Raw genomic sequence first — 26,784 nt, 5'->3', positions numbered from 1 at the left:
TGCTAAGATAGATACGTCAAAGTGTGGAAATATGATAAAGACTGAAATTGACGGGAGATACACTTACTAAGCAAAATTCTTATCAGATAAATTTGGCACTGTATCCTTAGATTTCTCGTGGTTTATCTACCCAGATATCCAAAAACACATTGGTTAAGCGCACTCTACTTGTAAGCGATCACTTTGAGATAGGTTGTAAGCAGATCCACAAACGTTTTCACCTACAGAGCCAACCCCTTTGCCTTCACTTGTGTTTGTTGCAAACCCCACTCCCCCAACAAAATCGACAACAAAAGCACAAACCCAGGCAAAAGGAAAAAAAAAAGCCTTTAAGCTGTAAAACCAGCGTCCAAGACAAACATTTAGTTTGAAAACAAGTTGAAAAACGTAGCCTTGGAAGGCGCACTGCTTACATGGGATTGTTCAACAAATTCCTGCTGTGTGAGGTTTGGCATATATTTCTAAAAATATAAGCATCTGGGGAAACAAGACAAAGCCCAGGTCTTGGACCAAATGAGGCACGCGGTGTGAATCTGTTAGTGATTATATCCATAACGCATTAGCTGCCCAAATTTAGCGGCGCGGAATCTAATACAGAACGAATGCCCAGCAGGCTCAATCCTTACCATAATATATAGCCCACGGAGAAGGTGCATATGGCGGCGAGCCCACTGCTTCTGCTGGGGTACTGGTGGTGGGACGTTCTCATCTCGATTAGTATAAAGGGCAGAACCGTCGTGTGCTGGAAAAGAACAGGGGAGACTAGATTCTCATCATTGCCCTCCAACAGGAGAATGAATGGTATAAATTCCCAGGGGAGACCCACAGCAGACACCCGTGCACGGCTCTCCCGAGAGAGAGACGGCTACGAAAACGTGCTCTGCAGCCACTGCTCTGTTAGCACTTCTTCCTGTGCCTCAAGCATCGACATTTTATTTTATTTGATATTTACAATGGGAAATGTTTACAATATAAAAGGGCGTAAAGGAAAATGGAGGGTAGACTGAAGAAAAGACAGAGATATAGAGACAGCTGAGTGGATTTTCACGCTCAGCTCACGCTCTGTTTTATACGGTCCAGGATCTCCTGCCTGGAGACAGGTCCTGCTCACAATTGAGATGGATCATCTCCCATCAATTAATGTAATCAAGATAACCCCCTACAGACATGCGGGGAGGTTCATGCCCAGGGAATCTTAGATCCTGTCCAGGTGACACTAGCAGTGGGACGTTTTTTTCCGTTCTAGTTAAGATCATACTGGGATAGTACTTTTGTTTCAGCCTCACAATACTGTAGTTGAAGGACATTTTAAAATTTAAATATTATATTTAAAAATCATATTTTAAATATTTAAAAACTTTAATATGAAATATGTTTAAAGTATTTAAAATTTATATATGTTTATCATTATGAAAATAGCATTTCACAAACCACTGAATTGAGAATAGGACCCCGCTGAAGGAATCAGAGAAAGAACTGAAGAGCTTGAAGGGGCTCGAGACCCCATATGTACAACAATGCCAAGCAACCAGAGCTTCCAGGGACTAAGCCACTACCTAAAGACTATACATGGACTGACCCTGGACTCTGACCTCATAGGTAGCAATGAATATCCTAGTAAGAGCACCAGTGGAAGGGGAAGCCCTGGGTCCTGCTAAGACTGAACCCCCAGTGAACTAGATTGTTGGGGGAGGGCGGCAATGGGGGGTAGGATGGGGAGGGAACACCCATAAAGAAGGGAGGGGGGGGGGATGTTTGCCCGAAACCGGAAAGGGAATAACACTCGAAATGTATATAATACTCAAGTTAATAAAAAAAAAAAAAAAAAAAAAGAAAATAGCATTTCTTTTTCCCTTTTATTGAAAATGATTTTTTCATCATATAATATACCCTGATTACAGTTTTCCCTCCATGCACTTCTCCCAATGTTTCCATATCTCCCATCCCATCTGGATCCACACCCTTTCTGTCTCTCGTTAGAGAACATAAATACATCTAAGGGGTGGTAATAAAATAGAACGAGATAAAACAGAACCAAACAGCTTGGACTAGGACAAAGCAAACAGACGGTAAAGAGTCCGAGAACAGGCACCAGAAACAGATATCAATGCACATACACACTCGTTCACACACATGGACACACTTGTTCACACAGTCGGAAATCCCATTTAAACCAAAAAAAAACGGAAGCCAAGAGATATAAGCAAAACCTGTAAGGCAATTAACTAATTAAAAATAACAATGACCCTGATACATATTTTTAAATAAGCACAATGCTTCCCTCTGGCCTTTGCAAACATTCTGCTGTTTATCTTTCTTCCATACTTACCTTTCTTCCATAAGTCCAGTCAAGTCCCCTCTGGTTTTTCCACCTTTCCACATTCAGAACACTCGTGTTCCATTACTGCCTTTCCCGAGCTCTTGCTCCAACCCCCCTCACCATGTTCACTTCAGACTTTCCTGTTCTGGGGTCACCCCATCCTCGCTATTCAAATCTACAGATCTGGAGGTGGGATCCACAAACAAGAAGAACGCACAGTATTTGTCTTTTTTGCCTCTGGGATACTCCACTCAGGCTCGTATCCCCAGTTCTATCCATTTATCTGCAAATTGGATGACTATATTTTTATTCAAACCTGAAAAAAAATCCTAGTGTGTATCCGTACCACTTTTTGTTATCCATTATCAGCTGACAGAGATCTAGGCGGCTTCTGTTTCCTAACCATTATGAACAGAGCAGCAATAACCGTGTAGGGCACAGAGTTCTTCAGAAAACACCGAAGTGTGGTACCCTGCAGTCAGACGATGTATGTAATTTTCGGTTTCTGAGTAATCTCCACATATATTATCATGGTGGCTGCATCCCTTTGCACTGCCACCAACCGTGAACGAGGGTTCCTTTCCACCCACACTCTTCCAGCATTTACTGCCAGTTGTTTTCTTGATCTTAGCCATTGTGACTGGGGTCAGAGGAAATAGCAGAGCAGTTTTAATTCGCATTGCTAAGGATGTTAAACGCTTTCAGAGATTTGTTTTTAACCATTCAAAATGAACGCAATGTGTTTAACGATAAAGGTTCTAGAGAGATCAGACTGGAGAAAACGTACTTCACCATAAAGGACAAATGTAACAAACATGCCATATCCATCCTAAACGGAGAAAAATCTGAGGTGGAAACTTAAGGGTTCATTGGAAAGCCAGTTGGATGGCGTTTCGTGGGTGCCAACGTGTGAAGAAACATTTCGTTAAAGTGGACACAGGTGTGAAAGCCTAAGGCAGACACAGGAGAGAGGATGTTCTGCTAAAGCAAGCACGTCAAAGGACACGTGATGTTTGGAGAGTATGAATAGGACTCGACGGACGGTGCAGGAGGCTGAGCTTGGCTTGCTGGTACAGCTAGCTGTGTAACGCTTGTGGCTCTCTTGCCTTCCTCTTCCCTGATCTTCATTTCCTTCAGAGCTGAGAACTTCTCCCGGTGGTCCTCTTGGTGCCCCCTGCTGACTCACGCTAAGGCTGAGGCCTGGCTGTCTCTGGTAAGTCATGCCACTGCTGCTGGTTGTTGCTTGCTATCCCGACTCTACTGAACTGGACTGCAAGTGTATTCGTGAAGTGTTTGCGGGTGGACCAAGCTGCCGCTGCTACCCTGTGAACTGAACTGCTGATTTCCAGACAACATAGACGGAAGTTACTCCAAAGAACCTTTCTGAACACGTCCACTTCCCCATCATGCCCCTGCATTCTTTCTTTCCCACTATGTCTGTGGGTGGTGGGCTACAAGGGAGGTTAAAGTGTTTAAGAAACATCACTAAAAATAAGGCTTGAAAAAAATTAACGTTAGAGCAATCTCATTAAAATCAGCAACCAGACATGGCTGTCCAAATTCCCTGCTCCTTTGCACACTGCTTGAAGCCTCAGCTAGAGCAGTTAGGTAAGAGAAGGAAATGAAAGGGATCCAAAGAGGAAAAGGAGTCGAATTATCCCTCTTGGCAGAGACCATCCTAAAAATTCTACAAGAAAGCTTTTAGGAACAACTATCACTCTCCTCACAGCGGCAGGATACAAAATCAACTTGCAAAACCCAGCAGCCTTTCTGTATACTGTGGAAATACCATTCGCCACAGCCCCAGCAACATCCAGGAATAAATCTAACAGGAGTGGTGAAAAAAAGACCCTCTCAATAAGATCCTTAAATTGGAGTTAGAGGGATGGCTCAGAGGTTAAGAGCCCTGTCTTTTCTTCCAGAGGTCTTGAGTTCAATTCCCAGCAACCACATGGTAACTCACAACCATTTATAAGGTGTCCTTAGGCTTTCTTCTGGCATGCAGGTGTACACGCAGATAAAGCATATACAATATTATATTCAAATACATATAGTGAATAAGTAAATAAATAAAACTTTAAATCTCTGTAAAAAGAAACCGAGGAAGACATTTGAGAAATTTTTAATATGCCATTTTAGAAATTCTTCTTTAGAACACTTGTCTAGACCTGCACTGCGTAATATTTTGCTATGTGGATGTTCTCAAATTTATATAACCAATGACCGTTCTTGGGCGGTAAGTGGCAAAGGGTTTCAAATTTCCCTCGACTAGAAATACCATGATGCACATCGCTTCTCTGCAGTATTAGATTATTGCTCCAGAGTGAGCCACAGTGAGCCTCTCGAATCATGTTGGTAGCAGCATGGCTCGAATTCAACACCATCTGAATTTGAGCCAGTTCGCACCTGTACCGTGTAGCTGTCATTGTGACATACAAAAGGAGGATCCCAAGGAGCCGAACGGAACATTTCTTTCCTCTTCTGGTTGAATGGCTACTGTACATGCCAAGCACGGAGGGCCAGGGCAGGGACTGATCCTTTTCAGGAGACTAGAAGGATGAAAGGCAGGCTCCTGAATTCCTCGAGGATCAAACGCTCTTGGTATGGAAATCTAATGGTCTGAGGTCTTAGTGAAAACTGCAGGCTCCCCATGGCCACACATCTCCCATGTTTGGAGACATTGTTTATGTGAGTACAAAGATTGCAGAACCAATGCTGGAGGCTTAGTAGGTTTCAGTTCTATGTAGCATTTCCCAAAAAGTCATAAAAGAATCTTTGTCCTGTTCTTACTATGTTGTTTGCATATGCAAGGGAAAAGGAAGAAAATATAATGTTACGATTTTCAAACTCTAGCATTTTAGTAAAACAGAATCAGGTGGCAGGGAGCGTTGGCAGGTGAAACATATGTTGAGGATATCAAGACAGGTATTTCTGGGAAGAAAAATTGGCTCATACAGAAAAAATGGAAAGTGACTGTTTTGAAATATGCATTACAGTGCTGGATATTCTTGGCCATAGTATACTCTGCTAGATATCAACTCTCTCTGAGTCTTCATTAATAATGTGTAAAATTCCATGAGTGTAGGGTGAGTGAGTCCATAGACTGCTAGCTTTATATTTTACCTTTAAACTTCCCTATTCTTGTCGTGATGACTTTGAAACAATACAGTCAGCTCCTCGGTGAGCTATGCAAAAGGGGCTGCGTGCTAGAGAAAAGAGGGAATGTATTTTTGAAATGTATTCTACTGGTTTTCCCTCATAATCTAGTTACCTCAGATGACAGCGGCTGGGAAATTCACCAGCAGTTGGAGACATCAGTGGTAATACTACAATATTAAAAAAAATAATAAAAATGCACTTTTCATCAAATGAGATAGAGAAAAAGATCTGCGGATTGCACTTTTTCTCTGAGGACGAGGTTGACCCTGAAGGCTTGGGTGGCTTATACGTGACAGGGTTGCCATTGAGGCTGGTTGTTATGTAGAAATGTCTAAACTCTCCTTCTTTATTCATTTATCCAAAACGAGTAGAGTAGAAAATGAGACACTTTTCAACGAGCTGAGTGTAAAACGACCAACTGGAATACGGTCAGTTGCCCGATTGCTTTCTTGTCCCCTCGCATGCCTGCTGCTGGTCAAATGTGCTTGGCAAGGTCAGGCTGTGCTTGGCTGATGCCAGACAGGAAGTGGTTTGGGAAAAGGAATATCTGATACAACCACTGCATGGCTGTCATCCTCTGTACGAAAAGAGCACAATGAATGACGTGAGCACTGACCAGAGGTCTTCAGGTGGCTAGCTGCACATGTGCGGATGTGGCCGGTGGCAAGTTCCAAGGGGAAGTTTCCTTTGTAGCTGTTTGTTCCTTAAAAAAAAATCTAGGTAAGATTTCATCGCTCATACTTTTCATGCACAAAAGAATTTTCAGTCCCCCACCGAATCATTTTTGGTGCAAATTAATCTTACTTATAAACAGTATATATATCGATAAGACGAACACAGTGCCAAGTATTTATCCCAAATTTAAATGGTGCCTTATAGGTAAAGTTTTATGAGATGAAAATGTAAGTTATACATACTTCCGTAATGGCTGACCTCAAAGGCCAAATCTTGAGCAGCAAGATCACTTAGTTCAGAACTAATTGTGCAAGAACTCCAGCGCCAATTTATTCCTGGGTGGCACACCACCCTAAGGACCTGAGCACCAGGTATATCTTCACTTAGGAGCCTGTCTGCACGGGAATGGAGAGGTTGCATTTTGCTTGCTGGGGTAGTTCCCTAGCACCTAAGCACCTAGAAAAGACCCTGGGATATGGGACACCCAATAAGTATTTGTTGTGATAATCTTTGAAGCCATATTCTAAGAGGACACTATTAACTCCATTCAGCAGATGAAACAATACAAGGCTCGGGTTATCTTTCGAAGAGTTTCCCCGAACAGCTAGGTCTGGAGTGATGATATAAAGCTAGGCTGCTTGAAGCCCACCTCTAAATCTTTCTTTGCGTTAGAATACAAGTGTGTATGAACCCGGGGCCTTATGCATCTTAGGCAAGCGCTCAACCACTGAGCTATGTTCCTTCCTTTCTACCTCCTTCCACTTTTAATTTTAATACAGGTTTTAACCAAGTCACCTAGGCTGGCCTCAAAGAAACTGTCCAATCTAAGCAGATCTTGAACTTTTGATCCTTCTACCTCGGCCCCAAGTAGCTGGAATTACAGGACCATGCTCCAGAAATGCACCTTAGAAAAGACAGCTTAGTTGATATTAGACTCGGTGACCCTAGGATGGAGGTTATGGAAATTACCTTCCAACAAGCCAGATTATTTTAGTTCAGGCTCACGAGAACCCACAGGGTCTTTGTTGCAGAAGAAAATAACGATTTTGATTGTTGCTCCTGTAGCACGCGATCGTCTCACTGACAGTAAACAATAAAACCAATGAGCATGACGCCCATAACGCATAACGCATGATGCCATAACGCATGACGCCACAATGCATGACGCCATAACGCATGACGCCATAACGCATGACACCACAACGCATGACGCCATAACGCATGACGCCACAACGCATGACGCCATAACGCATGACGCCATAACGCAGTGCTGTTGGTGGCAGTCATTGAGCAGCTGAAAGCAAAATGAAGAATGGTTTGCTTCCTAAGCATGAGTAATCACTGAAATTCCGGTGTTCTCAGGTGGATGCGGATACATTTTGGAGAAAGAAACATGGAGGCAGTTTGGTCAACAGCTCTGAATAATTGCCCTGGATGGTTCTTTGCACTTGTTACTATGATTTGGATGTGGTTTGTTCCCCAAAGACTCATGTGTTGGGAGATACGGTCTTCCATGTCGTAAAGCAATGGACCTTTAAGAGGTGGAGACAGGAATAATTCCTCGAGTCATCAGAGCCATGCTTTTGGAAGGATTTATGAAACCCCAACCTTTCTGTATAGAAATGCGGTTTCTTCCATCCACCGACCCTTCAGCTTGAGGCGTTGCCTATCACGATGTTATCAGCAGGATTGAATGTGCAGCACTATGGGCTAACCCTACCTCTTCGCTTTATAAAGCTTACCTGCATCGGACAATGAACTATAGCAGAGAAAAGAGACTCATACGATTGGCAGTGAACAAGTCGTGAGTGACTGAAGTTTGACTTGTTTCAGAGAACTGAGAGGATGGTTGACTGCCAAATCTGTCAAAACTTTATCCGGTCAGTATAGAAACTCTGTCTTAGAATATGCTGGTCTAAGATATAGTAGTTGTTATGCAACAAACTCTGCAATCCACTGTTGTATTTGGAAGCCTGGATCCCAAATAAGAAAGCATGAGTCTTCCATGGCCTATTGCATCTGTGTGTTTTTCTTAGGGTTTGGATCAGTTCCCTGCGGTGCAGCAGACTGACTTCTGCCATGAACTGATCAACATCACGTGGCAAAGTTCTGACACAGAGTGGATACATGTGGTAGAGCCTCCCCTACACGGAACAGTCCTCGGAGCCCACAGAGACACAGATACGCAGAAAACGCACGATGTATGTGTTACATGAGGCATGAGGAGATGGAGGAGGGAAAAGAGTGTGCAGAAGATGCTCGAAGGAACGATGCGATGTAGAAATTAGAAAATTAGAAAATTGAAAAACTGGCCCGTGGGTCCTAGTGTGGCCCACGTCCCTCCCTATTAAACACTCCATGTGGGAGTCGTGCACACTCTGAAGCTTAACAATCACTCTTTGCAGACTACGGGGATGGGATGACTTAGTGCTTGTCAAACTTCTGTGAGAAAGCCTAGTGTTCTGAGTTTGGTTTGCACACATATCAGGACCGAGTGATCGAAGGTTAGGTACAAAGGACACTGAAACAAGAGACTTTTAGGGACCCTCAAAATATTAACGTTTTTACGACCAGAAGGGAAAGAGAGAATTTCAGAGACGAAGATTAGGCTCACTGTCACCCACACAGTCAGACCAGGACACACCAATAGAGAGAAAGCTCTAAACCACACAATGGCCAAGGCCTAAAAAAACCCAGACCAAGACCTTGCCACAGCTACTGGATTTAAAACAAAACATTTTTTCCCTCTCATTCAATTCATGTTTTCTTAAATATATCCAAAAAGAAACTATGACGGAATACCATTCCCATAAAGAGAAATTAACTATAGAAACAAATCAACCTACGGTGTTCCCCAGTCACGTTTGCTTGGCCAAGACCTTGGTTAGGAAGCCTCATAGTTGTTAAACAGGGATGTTAACTATGAGAGGGGCATTAAGGACATATCACCATGAAGTGAGACTCTCCTAACAGAGTCAAAATACAACAGCGAATTCTCTTTGGCTATCTGATTCAGTAACTTTTAATTTAGTGACATCTGATGTCAGAACTCTGTACCAGCTTGTACTCTGTAGCTTACCTTGCCTACACCTAGAGCTCCACTATAACTAGGATCTTGAAGTCCTCCAATGGCACGTGTGCGAAAGGCTTGCTTCCCAGCTTGGAGGTGCTCAGACGTGGTAGAAACTTGAAGAGGTGGGATGTGGTGGGAGGTATTACTCGCACCGAGAGCGCATGCGAGGAAGACACTGCGGGAACCTGGTCCCCGTTCCTTCCCGTGTTTCATTTCTTGGCCATGAGTAAGTTAGTGGCTTTGCTCTGCCTCACATCCCTGCCAAGAGCAGCAGGGCCAGCTAATTATGAACGGAAACTCCAAAACTAAGAGCCAAAACCAACCTTCCTCTTAAGTTGATTATCTCAGAAGTTTGTTAGAGTAACCATGAATTGACTGACACGAACACACAAGGTGTACACTGGGACACACTAAGATAGGCTGTCGATACGTTCTTGTACCTTCTCACCGCCAGGTTATTTGTGAATGGATGGCTTTTGCCGGATCTATGGAGAGGTGTGCAAGTAGCAAGTTACGGCGCTCACGTAGGAAGAATGTACTGTTATTTAACGGTATTAAAGAAGCAGGTTTTACACTGCACATGGCTCTGGGTTGCAAGACATTTATGACTATGGCCACCAGCAACCTATAAATAAAGAAAAGTTCAAGAAACAACCTCTATCCTTGACTCAGAGAAGGACAAAGCTACACATGATGGCTCCAAACTGGGAGGAAGAGAAATGGTGGACTTGAGAACATCTCAAGACCATTTTATGTCCTAGGACTGACAGCTAAGCAGAGCATTCAAAACCAAAGATTAAAAACACCCGGCCCCCGCAGGGCCGTACATCTCTCTTACCATGTGGACACTAGGCAAAAGTTATTTCTTCGTTGGAAGCAAAGCCAGCTTTGGGATGTGATGCACGAGAAGCTTAGTTCAGTAACAAAGAAAGGGCACCCCAGTGTCTACCTGTGTGCAAATGGAGGGCGGGGGCAGCTTCCACGGAGTTCTCCCAGCTACAGGTACCTCAGTTACCAGCTAAGTGTGTTCCTCTTTCGTGTTTGGGGATCTGTGTTTCTTACATCCCATGACAAGATCACAAATTGGAGGGTGTCTGTACACGCGTCTGTGAACATTTCTCTGTGGGTACATGTGTCAGTGTGCACCGGGGTGCCTGGGTGCACCCAGACTGAGGGCACGGGCAGACGTGTGATTAGCCCTACCTGGGAGCATAGAGTGCTGGTGTTCCCTGATGTCCTTCAGGTTTACAGGTCCAGCAAAAATAAAGCAGTGGAAAACCTGCCCTAGTGCTTAAAAAAAAAAAAAAATCACACAGTCATATTCCAGCTTGAATTTTCTTTTATCACCTTGGTCCCTGACATTCGAAAAGAGGGATTAAACTGAGAAATCTTTATTTGGTAACAAAACATGAAGGAACTGGCAGGCTTAAGAGTAAAGTCATATAATTTAAAGAGACAGAAAGGATAACATCATAAAAATGCACATCATATAAAAGGACATGGAGAGACCCATGGCTCCAGCTGCATATGTAGCAGAGGATGGCCCTATCTGCTATCAGTGGGAGGGGAGGCCCTTGGTCCTGTGCAGGCTAGATGACCCAGTGCGGGGGAAATGCTTGGGCAGTGATGCAGGAGTGGGTGGGTGGGAGAGCACCCTCATAGGAGCAGGGGGAGGGGGAATGGGATGGGTGTTTTTGGAAGGGAAACTGGGAAGGAGGATAACATATGAAATGTAACTAAATAAAAGAATAAATAGAAGAAAAGCGCAAGGCACTGGCTGATTCATTGTCCGCACAACTTCTGCACTTGGAATGAAAGCCCACTGTTGGGGGAGCATAGCAGAAACTCTCAGGGGGCAACTGAATTCAGAACCAGTGGGACTCAGCTCCTCTTCCAGTGATGGAAACAAGACCCTAGACAGCTTGGAAGCGAACAGATGCAAGTCCATTTGTGTGAACTGAAGTTTTCAGGGTGTCATGGTGTGGGGGTAGGGATGCAGATGGGGTTAGAGAGGCACACATGTGTTAAAGACTCTACAAGGCTGACTGACTGATAAGAGCTTTTGTGATTGTAGAGAGCTGAAATCTTGCCTCAAGTCCATTTATCTTAGGATTTATCTTAGGCTCTTTTCATCGCCTACCTCTGCATTTGCCCCAATATCCCTGTGATGGTCAAGTGCAATCCTTTTTGGAAAGAACAAATGAAAGGCTAGCTTCTATCATCCCAAGTGGTAAAAATGTTATCACAAAAATACCTTGATTTATGATGACATTTTGTTGGACATGGTATTTGGGGGTAACCTGAATTGGTATTTCTGGGCCATCATCATGTATATATCTGACCCCAGAATAAGCTTTTCCTTACTCTCTCTGAGGTAAGACTTGTGTTTTCCCATGGGCAAACGTGAAATCTTACATCTAAATCTGACTAAGTGTTTTATTCTGAAACTGTTGTTATTAATTCTATTAGAGTAATTCAAGGTGTGCCACCCCCCAGCAGATCTCCTTTACCATGGACAGGACTGCCAGTTTCAACTACTGTGGTCTCTGTTTTTCTAGGAGTTCAATGACACTTCCTCTTGTCATGGGATTTTTTTCCCTGGGAATGGTGTTTTTTTTTTTTTTTTTTTTTTGTTTGTGTGTCTTCATGGCATGGTGTTTACCATCTGTTCCTGCTGACTGTGACGTCAAGTTAAATGACTCACACAAGAGCAGCCTCCTGTTCAAACCGAGATCAGGAACTGTAACCCAGGGTCAAAAAAACACAGGTTCAGGTGGAACCAACACGAGCATCAGAACGTTCCAGGTATTTGCCAGTTTCTTCGTAGCCAAAGTACTCAGTTTTGGATGCACAATGACATCAGTTCCAACAACTCCTAGGATGTGGTTTTAATCACTAGGACTAAATAGTGTCATACATTAAACACGGACATGCGTGTATCTTTGCCTCATGGAAACAATTACACCAGGACAGTAACAGACTAGAGGGGCTGTTAGAAAAGACACATTTACATGTGTTTTTAATGCGATTTGAAGATAGTACATTCCTTTTGCTGAGTCTTCCTAGTAACGGCTCTGAGATGCTTCCATGAAGTACTGAGGGCTACGGCATTATATTGGGAGGCACCACTGCACTGTGTATCCTCTCCGTATTCGTAGCCCAGAGTCTTGTGGACCAACAACTACAGGGATTTTCCTTCTTTCTCTTTTTCTTTCTGTGGATGGATGCCAGAGTGCACACTGTACTATAACAGGTTAGTGGGGTTTTCAGTGGCCTAGCTTTCACTTCTGGGCACATTTCACAGTTAGCACTGGTAGTCCTCACAGCCTAGCACCTCTAATTTTTACCCTTAGACAAAAAGTGACGAGTGTCCTGGGGAAGATGGTGCTGGGTCCCCAGACCTCTGCTCTTACTTTGGCGGATCAAGGGAAGATTTCACACAGCAGCAGATCTCTGAGCTGGGTTTCTTTCTCCAAGGGCTTCGGGGATGGCACATAGAAGAATGGGATTAGCTCACTAAAGAGAGTGTAGAATTCACAGATTTTCCAGTCAGTGCTTACCCATTTTTCCCTAACTCCCAAGCCCAGGCTTTCAACTGACACACATATGTCATGTGTCCTTCTGTTCATTCATTTGTTTATCCATTGACCTAGTAAATATTACACTGGTTGTACCTATTATAATCCCAGGTACTTAAAAGAGAAACCCAGAACACAGTAGGTGCAGATTCTTATTGGTCAGCTGTCACTGGGGATGCCTTTTAATTAGACAAATACAACCCTGAAGTCATTCACCTTGGAAAAGATCTAACTCATTAGGGTGGCTAGCATGAGATCCTGTGATAAAACTGGCTTATGCAATGCCTAAAAATAAGGATCGATCTTGTGAATTCATTCGCTGCATGCCGGGGGCTGTCCACATGGATTCAAAACCACATTTTTTTCTCACAGTAAGCCTCAGCTATATTCGTTATCACCGTCATAATCAATTCCACTTTATATAAAACAAAGCACGAGGAACTTAGGGAAACGATGCTCAGGTTTACCCAAGTGGAAGGAGCTGGATTTGAGCTCAGATTCAGGGGGTCTTCAATCGGGATCCCTGTGTGAATCTTACGCTCTTTGTCTGAGGAACACTGGGAAACACGATAGGGCAACAGTCAACGGCAGGTCCTGTATCAGGGAAGGGTAGTTTTCCTTGCCGTGTATGTGCTAGCGAGAAGGGACTTGCAGCCTTGCCATATCTATTCAGGGTGGCAAGATGCCAGGGGATCAGAGCCATCTCCCCTCTGCATTCAAACATTAGAACATTCTTGATGCCCCTATGGGGAAGCAAAGCGCATGGTACAGCATCCTTTCAGTAGAGAGGGAGGGTGAGCATAACCCTAGGGCATCTGCTCATCGGCCCTGAGTCAGCCTTTGTCTCTTCAAAGGCCTCTTCCCCTTAGAAGCATTTTGAATGGCAAGGAGAAAAACGAGTAAGGAGCAGCAAGAGACGTGGTGTAGGGGGAACGAGTGAGGAAACTGAATAGTCCTTAACTGATGAGAACACCCCAATACTTCCTTCAAGGTCCTGAGGAAATACGTCGAGTAGACACTACCGAACAAAGAGACGCATTGATGAGAAAGGAAGGCCAACACACTTAATCACAGGCGTAGCACACAATGACACATGTCTGTACTTCCTCAGAAATCACTTTCTTTGCGGAACTGACTCATCAGATGTATCGGCATCCTCTGGGGTCAGGGGGTGACTCTAAGAAGATGACTTTGGTCACCGGATTCTGTTCTTTCCAGTGAGCTGCTGCTTAGCACTGTCTTCGAAGGTTCTCAGGGTGGGATCAAACCTACTATTCAGATCCATTTCTTATCACTCTGGACTAATGGCTCTGCCACTTACAGACTTCAGGTTGACCTGAGGGTCACGTGGGCTGCTGAAGACTTTGTGTGAGTGAGGAATAAATTGTGTGGCGTTGACCTATGGAGAGTTCAGTGGTACACTGTTGTATCTTAGGATAAACTGGTCCAGCCTGACCAATGCGAGTCCATAACGCTAAACTTGCCCTAAAAATATTAGGCCCTATTACGATTTGTGTTGTTTGACTACACGATGATATTGGTGATTTTATATCGATCCATAATTATGAGTATATAAATGGATCAGTAATGTGCTACACAGTCCTATAATTAGCCTGTGGCTGATATACTGAGGGGCGGGGCCACATTAAGAATATATTAAACCAGATAGACTAAACCATGCACAGATTTTGTCGGAGGAATTTCTAAGTCTCAGGCCCTTAAGCAAATCTTATTTTCATTAGTTTTTTACTGGAACCCCACCTGCAATTCACGAGAAATAAAAAATATACGTTCCTGGGTGCAATAAATATGGAGTTTAAAAATACATCCAGTTTTAAGGGGTAAAATTTATAATTACGTATTATAGTAAAGAGGGGAGATATTGTACTCAAAATTGTTGTCCGATGGGACTAAATCACTAAATAAGAGCTATGCATGCACAAGCATAGAGAACAATTAATTTTGGGGGTTGACAATAACATGCTTCCTTTGCTGTTTGTAATGACGGAGCTGTCCGTCACAGCGCTGCAGTGAGGTTTAGATTTGAGAGAATCTTCACCAAGTCCTCGAGGACGCTGATTTCAAATGGTTTTAATTTAGCCTTGTTTACGATCAAATAAATGTTATTTTGACTGACTGGCAAACAAGTACGGGCAGCAATAAGCACAATTATGTTTGACATGGAGACATTAGAAAATCTATAAGCCCAAACCTTTAAAGCCTGATTTCAAATGTCAAATCTGACTTATGAGGACCGGTTATAATCCTGCTTCATGCAAAAAGCATTAGGTTAATCTGGAGGAGAGGACTGTTGCCAAGCATACCCTGGCATAATTAATCAAGGATATTTCAGAAACGGAACGTCTCCAACAGATTATTGATTTGCTGTCATGATGAGTTTTTCTCGTGGCTGTGCTGGCGCTCTGGAGCTAGGACGCACTGGCATGCATTTTCCCATCACTAAGCCTCGATCTGTCCTCCTGGACTCCTGCCTTCCCTGTGCTGACATCTGCAAACACTCACTCTTGACAGCCTCATGCCCAAGTGTGGTGGCTTCCAAGCTGACAAGGATTAGCTCAGAAGAGTTTTGGACTTGTCTGAGTGTAATTGAAAGCAGAGTGTCATGAGTCTCAAGAGAGTAACATGCACCCTCAAATGGCATCATATTCAGAGAATGTGCAAGTCCATTTACAGTCATGTGCACACACACACACACATACACACACACACACACACACACACACACACACAAGCATATACCAATGCAAAGATGTATAGTTACTGCATCACATGTAAACTCATTCACAAGTGTGGGAGCACTACCTATAAACATACAAGCACACAACTATGCATATACATACCTATGCCTATATGTGCAAACATACAATCATGCTTACCCATTCATGCACACAAATCAAAACCCATTATATCTATGGAAATAGATGTAAACACATATGCACATATAATTCGGAGCATGACACATACCCTATGCATACCTACGTAGGAAGTATATATCTATCCACACATATTCACTAAACATACACTCATGCTTGTGCACATGAGCACACAACCATGTGTGCACATGCAAGCATATGTATATGAGCATACAGTCACATATGCAAGACATATACATACAAGCACATACTCATATAAACGCACATATACATATTAGCACACTTAAATGCAGAAGGTTTCAGTTTTAGTCTTCAAGGACATTTCTAACACATATTAGACAAAGATAAAGTGCTTAGAGAAAGCCCCATTTTAATCAAGAAAAGCCACTATAACTTAGCTCTTTCCCACAACAGTTCTATGGCATTTAAGGACTTCTTAAAGCATAAAGTAGTAAACTTTCCCCCAAGATGATAGGAGGAAAGAGACATTTAGCTTAAAGCTCAAAAGAAGTTTTCTCTGCCACTTTGATTTTTCAAGGAGGTGACAGATTTCCACATCAAGTAATGGTGATGATTATAGAAGTATAGATAGGTAGATAGTGGGTGATAGGTGGGTAAAAACATCTCAGGATGGATAACGCCTTGGTTACCCTGGGCACAGTAGATCAAATTCCGATGCCTTTTTCTCTTCTCTGTCCCTGTACAATGCATGCCTTGCTTAGGCAACCTTCATGCTTATGTAGACAACTCTGAGCCCGCAGGAATGGGGACTTTTCTATTTGTGTGGATGTGGGACGAGGCTTAAAAGCAAAAGTCATTCAGCATTCTTCAAATCTAGGCAGCTGGAGGCCTCTGCATCTGTAAGACCCTGCAACTGTGCACAGCGGGACGCTGTTAAAAATTAGGGAATTTGTGTCTATATTTTGGTTGACACACTTCTGTCTTTGTAGCCTCTATCCACCTTTTGGTCTTTTTTGTTTGTTTTTCCCAGTTCAAGTAGAACCCATACAAAGAAAAGCAAACTAGTAATAAGCTTCCAGAAGACCAGTGATTGTACACAAAGTCAACTTAAATCCATAATCAACACATGGACCAAGAAAGAGCCAAGGCCTTCAGAAAATCACCTTCACACCCCTTTATATCATAACTAATCTCCCCAAAGAGAACCAATACTGTGACTTCAAAGAGTGTGCAAATCAGTCTCATGTGACCTTAGCATTCTTAGGAACAGAATTTCCTGTACATCTTGCTTTTGCTCGTTACAATGCCTGAGACATCATACTGTTTGATTCTCCTGGCTGAGTTCATGACTGTGGAGAGTTGGAATGTTAAAGATCCAGCGCCAAATTATCTCCAGCTAGCTTTAGTTCCTTTAGCAGCCATTCACTGCCTGCTTCCATGTGTAGCCTAACATCCTTTTGTCAGGTTCAACACTTTGCAATGTACTAACTAAACCAATCACTATTTCCACCAACCAACAGGGGGAAAATAACTTAAGGCTGTAGTAGATTAACCTGTGCACCATATCTCCACCCTGTATTTGAAATGTGCCTTGATTTATGACTTCCTTTTGTTCCATAATCTTCATGACACCATTTCCACATTGGAGTGGTTTCAGGGGCAACCTGGATCTGTGTTCCCGAGCCATGGCCACTCATACTTGGCTCAAAAACAAGCCGTCTCTTATTCCTGTGAGAAAAGAGCTGTGTTTTATGTCAACTATCTCCTGCCTTTGTGTGACTACAAAATAATTTATGAGTCCGGTGTGTCCTTAATGACATCAGCCTTCTTTCTACGTCTGTGCGTTCAGGAAGAACGCATCTGCAACTGTTCTTGTGCATTCTTCTTTTGGTGACTGTTAGGAGAAAGCCATTTCCTCTGGGCCTTATATGACCAACACTTTGCTGAGTCATAGGTTTCTGAAGTGGCCTACGGAATACTGGGATACTTAGTTATGAGGATCAAATAAAAAGGATAAAACAGTGATCACCAGATCACAGTAATAGTAATAGGGCTTTTAGCAATCTCTTATAGAAAGAGTTGGGGCGTTGCTGGACCTGCCCCCTCAGATTCCAGGATTCCATGTACAACCCTCCAACCCCACAGTTGCATATGATAGAATGGGATTCTAAAGGAAGTATTACCCATGGCCTGTAGTTAGTTCAATAAATCCACTGACCTGTTGCTGGTGTCCTATCTGTAGCTAATCAATGTTTATTCAGGTTTCTCCAGGAAAGGTAGAGTAACAATGTACTTGTCTGTATATTTTCATGAGCGTATGTTGGGCTGGGGAATTGCTAAGTCACGTGTCATGATCCAAGACCCTTGCCTTCAAAATCCAAGTGAAACAAAAGAGCTTTATAAAGTCACATAACCATTTCCCTCCCTTCTGAGGACTGTGAATTTCACTTGTTCCATGCCTTTGCTGGCTCTAAATTTTTCTTTTTATTTCAGTGATTCTCCTATCTATCTCTTAAACTGCAAGGTTGCATTTGTAGGACACCCATCGGGTTCCTTGGGACGCTCGCTATGAGATGAAAATTGGCATGCAGAGGTTTCTTAGTGTGTGTTCTGGAGAACTACCACCTTTCAGGTAGAAAAGAAGAAAGGCCCATGAAGCCAGGAAGACGTGAGCTTTATATAGCCTCAACTAAGGTCCACGGCAACCTATCAGGGGTGGTGAAGTGAGGATTGCTCTCTACGGTTAACACAAGCTGGTGTACCTGGCCCAGGTCTTTGGACTGTCATGATGAACTGGTTATAGCATATAGACTGCCGTAACAAAGATGGTCTAGCCTTTAGTAGGGTGCTGTTTTCATATGGTTCGCAGAGGGTGAAAACTTACACCACTCTCAGCATTGGGGAAGTTGATAAATACCCAACTAGAACCCTAAATGGCATAGCATAGCAAACTACCAAACATGGCTAATTCTATACTAAGTGGTACAGCTGGTTTGAATCTCTGCTTGTAAATCCACAGAGTGAAACCTACAGTGAGCAGACTCTGACAATTTCCAAGTGCACAGCAGGGGTAGGAGTTTGTCCACTTTGCCTTTATGGGTATTTTTGCTTTTAGGAGGGATGTAACTGGTTAGCACATAGTAAAATTCCTTGTTGGTACCTACTGGATGCTATTATCAGCTACTGAATCTTCATACATGGTTCAACATGGCAAATAAATCTTTGGACATATAACTGTCAGCCAGGGTTTAGCTGGCAAGTCACACTCTTTAAGGCTTATTAGATTCTCATAGCTAATTAACACCGTATTCAACTGAATAAGGCACAGGCTAGACCACCTACCTTTGAGCACTGTGGCACTGAGGTTCAACAGATAATGCCAGGCAAACAATGTCAGCAGCTTAACAGCCCACGAAGAGGTGCTTGTGGGCCTAAGGTCAGCTTCAGGAAGGACTTCAGCTGGAAGTCAGCTTCAGGCTCTGCAATGGGAGCCCAAGCAGCTGACTTTCATTTGCATTTCTCCGCTGTCCTTCATGACCTTAGCTTTTGCTAATTTGTACACCTTTCAATATCTTGAGCAACTTTATTTTACAACACACACACACACACACACACACACACACACACACACACACACACACACACACACACACCACACACAACACACATAATCTTCTTCCATTTTGCCATATTACTCAAAGCAATAGTCTCTGGCCAGCTTCCGAGCAGTTTGCGATCTGGAGCATGGTGTACTGCCGTCTCAGAAGCTCAGGTAAATCAAGGAAGCCAGGCATTTTCATTAGCTTGAGCAGCCTGATCAGGGTGGCGGTGAGTTTTCTACAATTATTAATTGATATTTATAGTTTCCTACACTTAAGGTTTAAGCACAGCTAGGAATGCTTTTCCACGACTATTTTTGTTGATCTTTATCGAGATGGTAGGATCCCAGTGAATGACCAAGTGAACAGGTATAATTGGTGAAGGGAAAGAACGTGACTTCACTCCGAAGCCTTCCTCATTCATGGAGACTCGATCTCTTAGTAAGGCAGAATAGAAGGGGAGGGAGATCGCGGAGTGCACTTGCTCTCACAACAGACCACTGGACCCAAGCGCCTGCTTCAGAGAGCTCACAATCAGCTGTAATCCTGCTCATGGGTAGTGGTGGTGGTGACACCAGTATCCTCTTCTGGCCTCTGCAGGGGTAAGCATGTACACATAAATGCACATAGACACACCTACATGTGTAAATTAAAAAAAAAGCAAAGACAGAGAAAATTAAGGTGACATGGGAATGGGAAAACTGTCTGGTTGAAGTTTCTATTCAGAGTCAGGAACACTGACATGTCTAACAATATCCATTGTGAAGATGAATTCTATAGAAGCGGTATTGCTATAATAATATTTAAATTAATTTCATAATGATATTTAAAATAAAGGCATAAAAATAACAGCAAAGTAGGCTGAAAGCCTGCGAGCAGGTGACCTTGAGTTGACCCTTACTCCTCACAGTTTTCTGAGACAAACGAGGATAGAGACTTTATTTATAGTCAAAACATATGCTTGATTTCCTTCCCACTTCCGCCCAATAAGGATCCCTGTGACCTGTCTGAGCTGAGGTTTTATTTTCTGAGCTTGCAATCCTGACTAGCACGCCTCACAAACCAGGCCATGATGCCATTCACCAAACAAACAAACGAATAAATAAGATAAACCACCACCACCACCAACAACAAAAACAAAACCAGAAAGAAAAGAAAAAAGTTGCCCAGGAATCCCTTGAACAGTGTCCTTTCAGAAGACACCAAAGTTGTGAACATGGCTGTTTTTGTGACACTGGCTCTTTTGGGACGCCTACCCCCATGTCTTGAATGTACACTGTCCTTTTCCTAAGAACCAGCCCCACCAAGTAACAGGCATTTTAAATCTATGTTAAAACCGCTTCTTAATTAATTCCAGCTTTTCTTCATTCTGACTTGTACTGAAATTCTTGTCTGTGGTGAAGTCACAAATCCAGGCCTCATGTTAGAAGAGGTCTCTCAAAGGATCTCCCTCAGTCTCCTCAGGTAGAGCCCTAAGCTTCCTCTCCTGTGCCCACCGCTGCTGGACTAAGAGCTGAGGTGTGCACACACTCCTCTCTCAAGTCCCACTCTTGCTCTGGCCAGTGTATTTCCCTGACCTCATCTGTTCTCACTTTGATAGCTAAGAATCCAAGATATGTGGCAGTTATTTCAAAAGAGAGCAGGGTGAGCTTGGGGCTAACTTTGAGCCTTGAGAATTACTGTGGCTTCAAGTTTCAGAAAAGGGGAAGTAGGGTAGAGACCAACCACGGAAGAAGGACTATTCATGATGTTTCAGGCGAGGAACATTATGGGTTCATGGACTAGGCATAAGAGTTCCTAGATCATGGATATAATAAAGAGAGTTAAGGAGTCTGGGAAAGCGGCATACCATGCTATAGCGATAATCGCTTTATCGGTTATGAAAGAGAGACTTACTGAAAGCATCAGTTGACTGAATGCATGAAGATGATCCAAGAGGAGAGAATGAAGGAGAAATAGGAGTGACTGAATATCCCTGGCATCCAGAGAAGACAAGCCACCGGACTCAGACAAGACCTGGACTCTGAGAACCCTTTGCTACGCCCTACCTCACCCTGGATGGGGATCTGACCCTCAGTCTTTACTTGAAGAATGTATGCAAGGGTGTTGAATCCTTCAGGCTTTGTGAGTGCATGTTTTACAAATACAGATGTAGACGGGGAGGGGAGAGGAAGGGAAAGAGAAGAGAAAGGGGTAAGTGTAAGGTCCGGTAGCGTAAGACTTCCTGTCTCACAGGTGAATGGCTTGGGCTTAAGTGCTCTGAGCCCTGCTTGAATTGGGTCTTGATTGTGTTGTCCACGATCGGTTGATGGCTGCCTTTTCACCTTTACTGAGGTATAATCGACAGAAGGAAATTGAATACAACTTGACGTTTTGATAAATGTACACATTGTAAAATTTTCGTCCAAATCAGGCTAATCAGCATATCCACCACTGCATGTAAGTGTTGGGGGGAGTGTGTATGTGGGTGTGTGTGGGCATGTGCACACACAAGTACATAATTCAGTATCCTTGATTAACTCAGAGCAGGCCGTCTTGGGGGTTTGTGTTTAGCAGGAGGTGGCTAGGCCATATTCTCATTTTTATTTCCTTTTAATTCGTCACCTTCAGAGATTCACAGATAAGCAGGATTCTAAGTTTGGTGACAGCTAATCCTCAGTAAAGCAAATCAAACTCACCTTCTAAAGCTGGACTTCATAGCCTCTCATGGACAGATGGGAAGAAATCAACTCAGAATTAGCAGACACAGGTGGCTTCTCAATGCATTTTTTTGTGGGGTGAGGGCACGGGTGAGGACCGGCCTTGCAGTCCCACAGTGGATACAGAAAGCACAACCCTGACTTTCTGTCATTGTAAGTTCACAGGGAGGCCAAGGGGATGCCTTGTGCTTTCTGAAGGTCTCTCAGAATCCATCTCCTCCTGGTGAAGTAGATTGCGTGCGGCCCTTGCCAAACTTAAATTGCATCCATGTTACAGAGGAAAGAGGCTTTAGCACGTTCCTTTGGGGGAATGGGAGCAATTTATTTTGTTTGTTTCTAATGGAGAGGGTTAGTTCCAGAATCTCACTGTGAGGTCTGAGAATGAGTTGAAGACCGCCAGGCAACAAGGGGGAGAGGGAGAGAGAAACAGAGCGACGAGAGGCTCTCAGACTTTATCAGGTGATGGGGGACAGCAGGAGCATCCAGTTTTAAAGCCAAGGCATAAAGTAACATTCCTGGATTTACATCAGGAATACATTAAGCCCAATACTGTGCAATGGGGCGTTTTTCCTGGTTCTACATTCTAAAATAGGCTAGAAAGAGAGGAGAGAGGGAGAGGGAGAGAGGGAGAGGAGGGGAGGGGGAGAGAGGAGGGAGAGAGAGAGAGAGAGAGAGAGGAGAGAGAGAGAGGAGAGAGAGAGAGAACAACATGGCTGTGTGCATGAGTGAGAATAAGTGTGTGCACATGTGTATGTGTTTGCATGTAGCAGCCAAAGGTAGACAAAGGTGTTTCCCTGCATCACCCTCTGCCTTAGTTTTTGAGGCAGGGTTTCCCACTGACCTTGAAGCTTACCAGTTTAGCTAGCAGGTCACCAAGACTCCAGATCGGCCCTTCTCTACCTCCCCCATGACTCCGGATCCTGGTTGTACATAGGCGCTGCCCATCCAACCTTAGGTTCTTATTGCTGGGCAGCAAGCCCTTCGCTGGCGGCACCCGCCTCCCTCCTAGCCTGGATGGCTGCTTCTGGTTTTCAGATTAACCCATCTCCACAACTCAGCACAATTGACTGGAGCAACTTTGAGGGTAGTTGGGGGGCGTGTGAGCGTGCGTGCGTGCGTGCGTAGGTGGTTTTGTTTTTCTCTCCCTGCCATTCAGAAAGCAATACCTCCGGGCTTGTAGCTCGCCTACCTTGTGAGGAAAGGAAAAGATTCAGACTTTCTAGCATGAACGGGGGATGAGGGAACATTAACACATGCTCTCATCTACTGGTCTCACCGGAAAGCTGATTTTATAATATGATTTACCCTTTTGAAGGGTGGGCTCTGTTTCCTCCTAAGAGAGAGGTCTTGTCCCAGAAAGCAGAGACCATCAGCGCACTGCTTCAAAGGTTAACGCGGGTGGCATAAATACGAAAAACATCTCCCCCTCAGCCTTCTCGAGCCTATAATGAGACACTGGCGGCTTCCGTGATATATGGCTTTTTTTTTTTTTTTTAAGTTTCAGCAGAAAGCAGTATGCTTTGGGTCTTCAGAATACTGTTTGATAGCTTCACAGAAACCAATCAATAACATACAGGTAACATTTTCCGCAAGGCACATAAATCCTGGCCTAGGGAGACCAGCTGTTGTGAGATTCTGGATGGGTTCCAGTTTCCAACCAGGGAGTCTCAAGGAAATGATCCTGAATGTGGGGCTTTGTTTGGATTTCAATGGAACATAATCGGGTGACATCTGGTCCCCCACCTTGTGCTGGCTTGGCCACACTTCATCCGCCATGGCTCTGGGCACCTCCTGCAGGGTTTCCTGTGAGTGCCAAGCACCAGCGCCCTGCCAGTCACCAGCTGCCAATCAGTTTTTCACAGTGGGGGACAAAAAGCAAACTTGGGGCCTTGAAGACGCCTGCTGGGAACAACTCATAAAAATGATCTTAAAATGTAATTTGGATCCCACTGCCCCACACGTTACCGGACATTGAACAAAAGAGAATTTACGAAAATAACCGACGGGAGCGAAAAGGATCAGCAGAGAACAAGGGAAAGGGCTAGAAATGAGCAGTGTGGGACACAGGCTGATGGAAGGGTAATGGATGAGCAAGGGAGGTGACAAATGGGGGTGGATAATAAAGACACAGGGATACACACTCCTGTGTAACGGCTACCATTTTCTCATGCGGACTCCTCTGACTTTTCTTTTCAAGTAAAAGCTCGCGCTGATGCAAGGATGAGGAGAAAAGCCGGTGGCTGTGGTCACTGGAGAAAGGATATAACAGAACCACTGGCTTGGCATCACCTTTTTCCAATTACGTAGGTTTTTAAACCCCATTCTGGGAACCCATGCTAAAGAAACAATCATTCATCTACGTAAAAGAAACAAACATGGGATAAAACACCGACTTCCTCGGCTGCGGCAGGAAAGGTATTTCCCTGTGCCTTACCCACTAGCAAAATTATAAAAAAAAAAATTGGTCTTAATTATCTCTAAGGAGTGAACGGTTCTTAAACTAAGATGACCAATTATGGACTAGCAAGACATTAAAAAATGTTTAGACACTGAAAAAATAGCTATCCAATTTAGCTTCATCTATCTTTCTCGTAAAACACTCTAAAATGTATGCAGTTATAATAACATCAGCTAGGAGCGTTGAGCTCTGGTGTTTCTGTTCATATGTGTGCACACAGGTGTGCACCACGGCACATGTGTGAAGGTCAGAGGGCAGCTTGTGGGACTCAATTCTCACCTTCCACCACATGAGTCCAAGAGACTGAACTCAGATTTCGTGTGTGTCAGCAAAAACATTCCTTTCTGGGCCTTCTTGTTGCCCGTTTCTCTTTATATATATTTTTAGTTTTTTTTTTACTTTATGTGTATAACATTTATATTAGTAGTAGTGTAGATAAACTAATAAAAGTCCATGAGTACACTAGACCTGTATCGGAAAGTGAAGAAGAGAGCATTTTTAAAGAAACGAAAATATGAAGAAACAGTAAGGCTAAGACTATTCACAAGAAAAGTCAGGAAGTGAGAGAGTGAATAGGAAAGTTCTCAAAGTAGAAATAAATGAGGGTGAGAAGAAAAACCTAGTATCAGACACACAGCAAACAAACAAGAAACGTTATGAGATTAGAGTGCTGCAGTGTGGCCTAGGTCACCTTTCCTCTGAGAGGTAACTGGTTTAAGGTTGTTGTTCTTGTGATGCTAGCATAGGCTCACATTGACCTTTCAACACCTGAGAGTCCAGGACAACCTGGCTCCGGGCACTTGCCTGCAAGCAATTTTCCCTTCCATGTACAAAACCATAACCCGAAGACCCGTTACAAGTTCCAAGTGGGTCTCGTGGGACACCAGTGCCCTAATACATAGTCTGGTGGCTGCCACCCTGATTAGTAAGCCTCCCGCTTGTTTCTGATGTTTGTTTTGTAAGAAAATGCTTCAGGATAGCCATGCATATTTTTTTGATGAGGAGCAGCAAAAGAGAACACTAGAAAGGATTGCAATAACTATTTATATTAAAACATTCTGAAAGAGTGACCACAATGCCAAGGCAGAAAAGTGCAAATTGCCTGACTTTTGTCTGTGGTTCCATTGCAACCATTTTCTATCCCTAGACTGGCCCCGTGGGATATCCTAATGGAGTCATTAATTATTGGCTGTTCAAAATATCTACTTGCTAGATTATAAACCTTAAAAAATAAAGACAGGAAGGAAGCTGGGGATGCTGCCATTGGTAAAGTGCTTGCTATGCCAGCATAATGACCCTGTTTCAATCCCCAGCATCTCTGTAAAAGCAGCTTGGGCAGAATGCGTCTGTAATCCCAGCATGGGGGAAGCAGAAACTGGGGGATCCCTAGGGCTCAGTAGCAGCCATCCTAGCTGAACCAGTGAGCTTTAGGTGCAGAGAGACTTCACCTTAAACTAAAAGAAATTGAGGAAGACACCAAAATCTGACCTCTGTGTGTACATGTATCCACACCTACACAAACACATGTACCCCCCTTACACAAATACACACACACATAGACATACATACTCACACACATATAGACACACAGAGAGACACAGAGAAACACTCACACACACACACACACACACACATATCCTCTTACAACAGACATACATAGACTGAGTCACACACAGAAATACACGCCTACACACACATGCTCATGCACATAGACACACAGACACACACACACACACACACATGAACAGTCACACACATGCACCACAAATATTTACACACGTGTACACAAACACACACTCATACCTAGAGACACACATTTACACACAGACACACACACTCATACACACACAGACACACGGACACACACACACATACACACACAGACACACGGACACACACACACACACACAGATAAACACAGATTCTTCAATTTCTGTTGTTACAGTTGACTCCTTCTTCTTAACCCATGTAAAATCTCTTCTTTTATTCTAGAAACCTGGCAGCTTCCCTACTTAAAACATGTGTGTTTTCATGTAGTAAGCTAACATGCTTTGTGGCAATGGTTTCCTCCATTGACAGGTAATGGCTTCTCAGAATTCCCTTGTTTTTGCTTTGTCCCCATTTTTTCCTTGCATCTTGAAGAAACTATGACAAGATAAAATGGGGAGCTCTCGTCGTTCAGCTCCACTGTCACATGAAGAGCGGTTGTGAGGACTGCAGAGTCTCTTCCACTGCAAGGGAGCCTTCCTGCCGCTCACATCCAGATGGAGACTTCAATCTCTAAAGCAAAGGGTACCCTGGAAATGACGCCGCTGTCTTTGACAGCATAAACTATTTGATATTTCCTATGCTATTTGGATTGGGCAAG

General features: G+C 43.6%; 1 protein-coding gene across 2 annotated transcripts in view; it reads right to left on the bottom strand.

Annotated features, from left to right (window-relative positions):
• Aig1 (androgen induced 1) overlaps positions 1–26,784 on the bottom strand; it is a 223,148-nt gene that overhangs the window by 44,058 nt on the left and 152,306 nt on the right. For both annotated transcript variants that reach the window (XM_032894969.1, XM_032894968.1), the window contains exon 4: positions 627–742. In XM_032894969.1, the coding sequence (XP_032750860.1) occupies positions 627–742 (116 nt within the window). The remainder of the gene's footprint in view (positions 1–626; positions 743–26,784) is intronic.

Source organism: Rattus rattus, chromosome 2 (genome assembly GCF_011064425.1).
Source record: "Rattus rattus isolate New Zealand chromosome 2, Rrattus_CSIRO_v1, whole genome shotgun sequence".
Classification (NCBI taxonomy): domain Eukaryota; kingdom Metazoa; phylum Chordata; class Mammalia; order Rodentia; family Muridae; genus Rattus; species Rattus rattus.
Note: the sequence above shows the minus strand (reverse complement) of the source record. Positions and strands in the feature narration are given on the sequence as shown.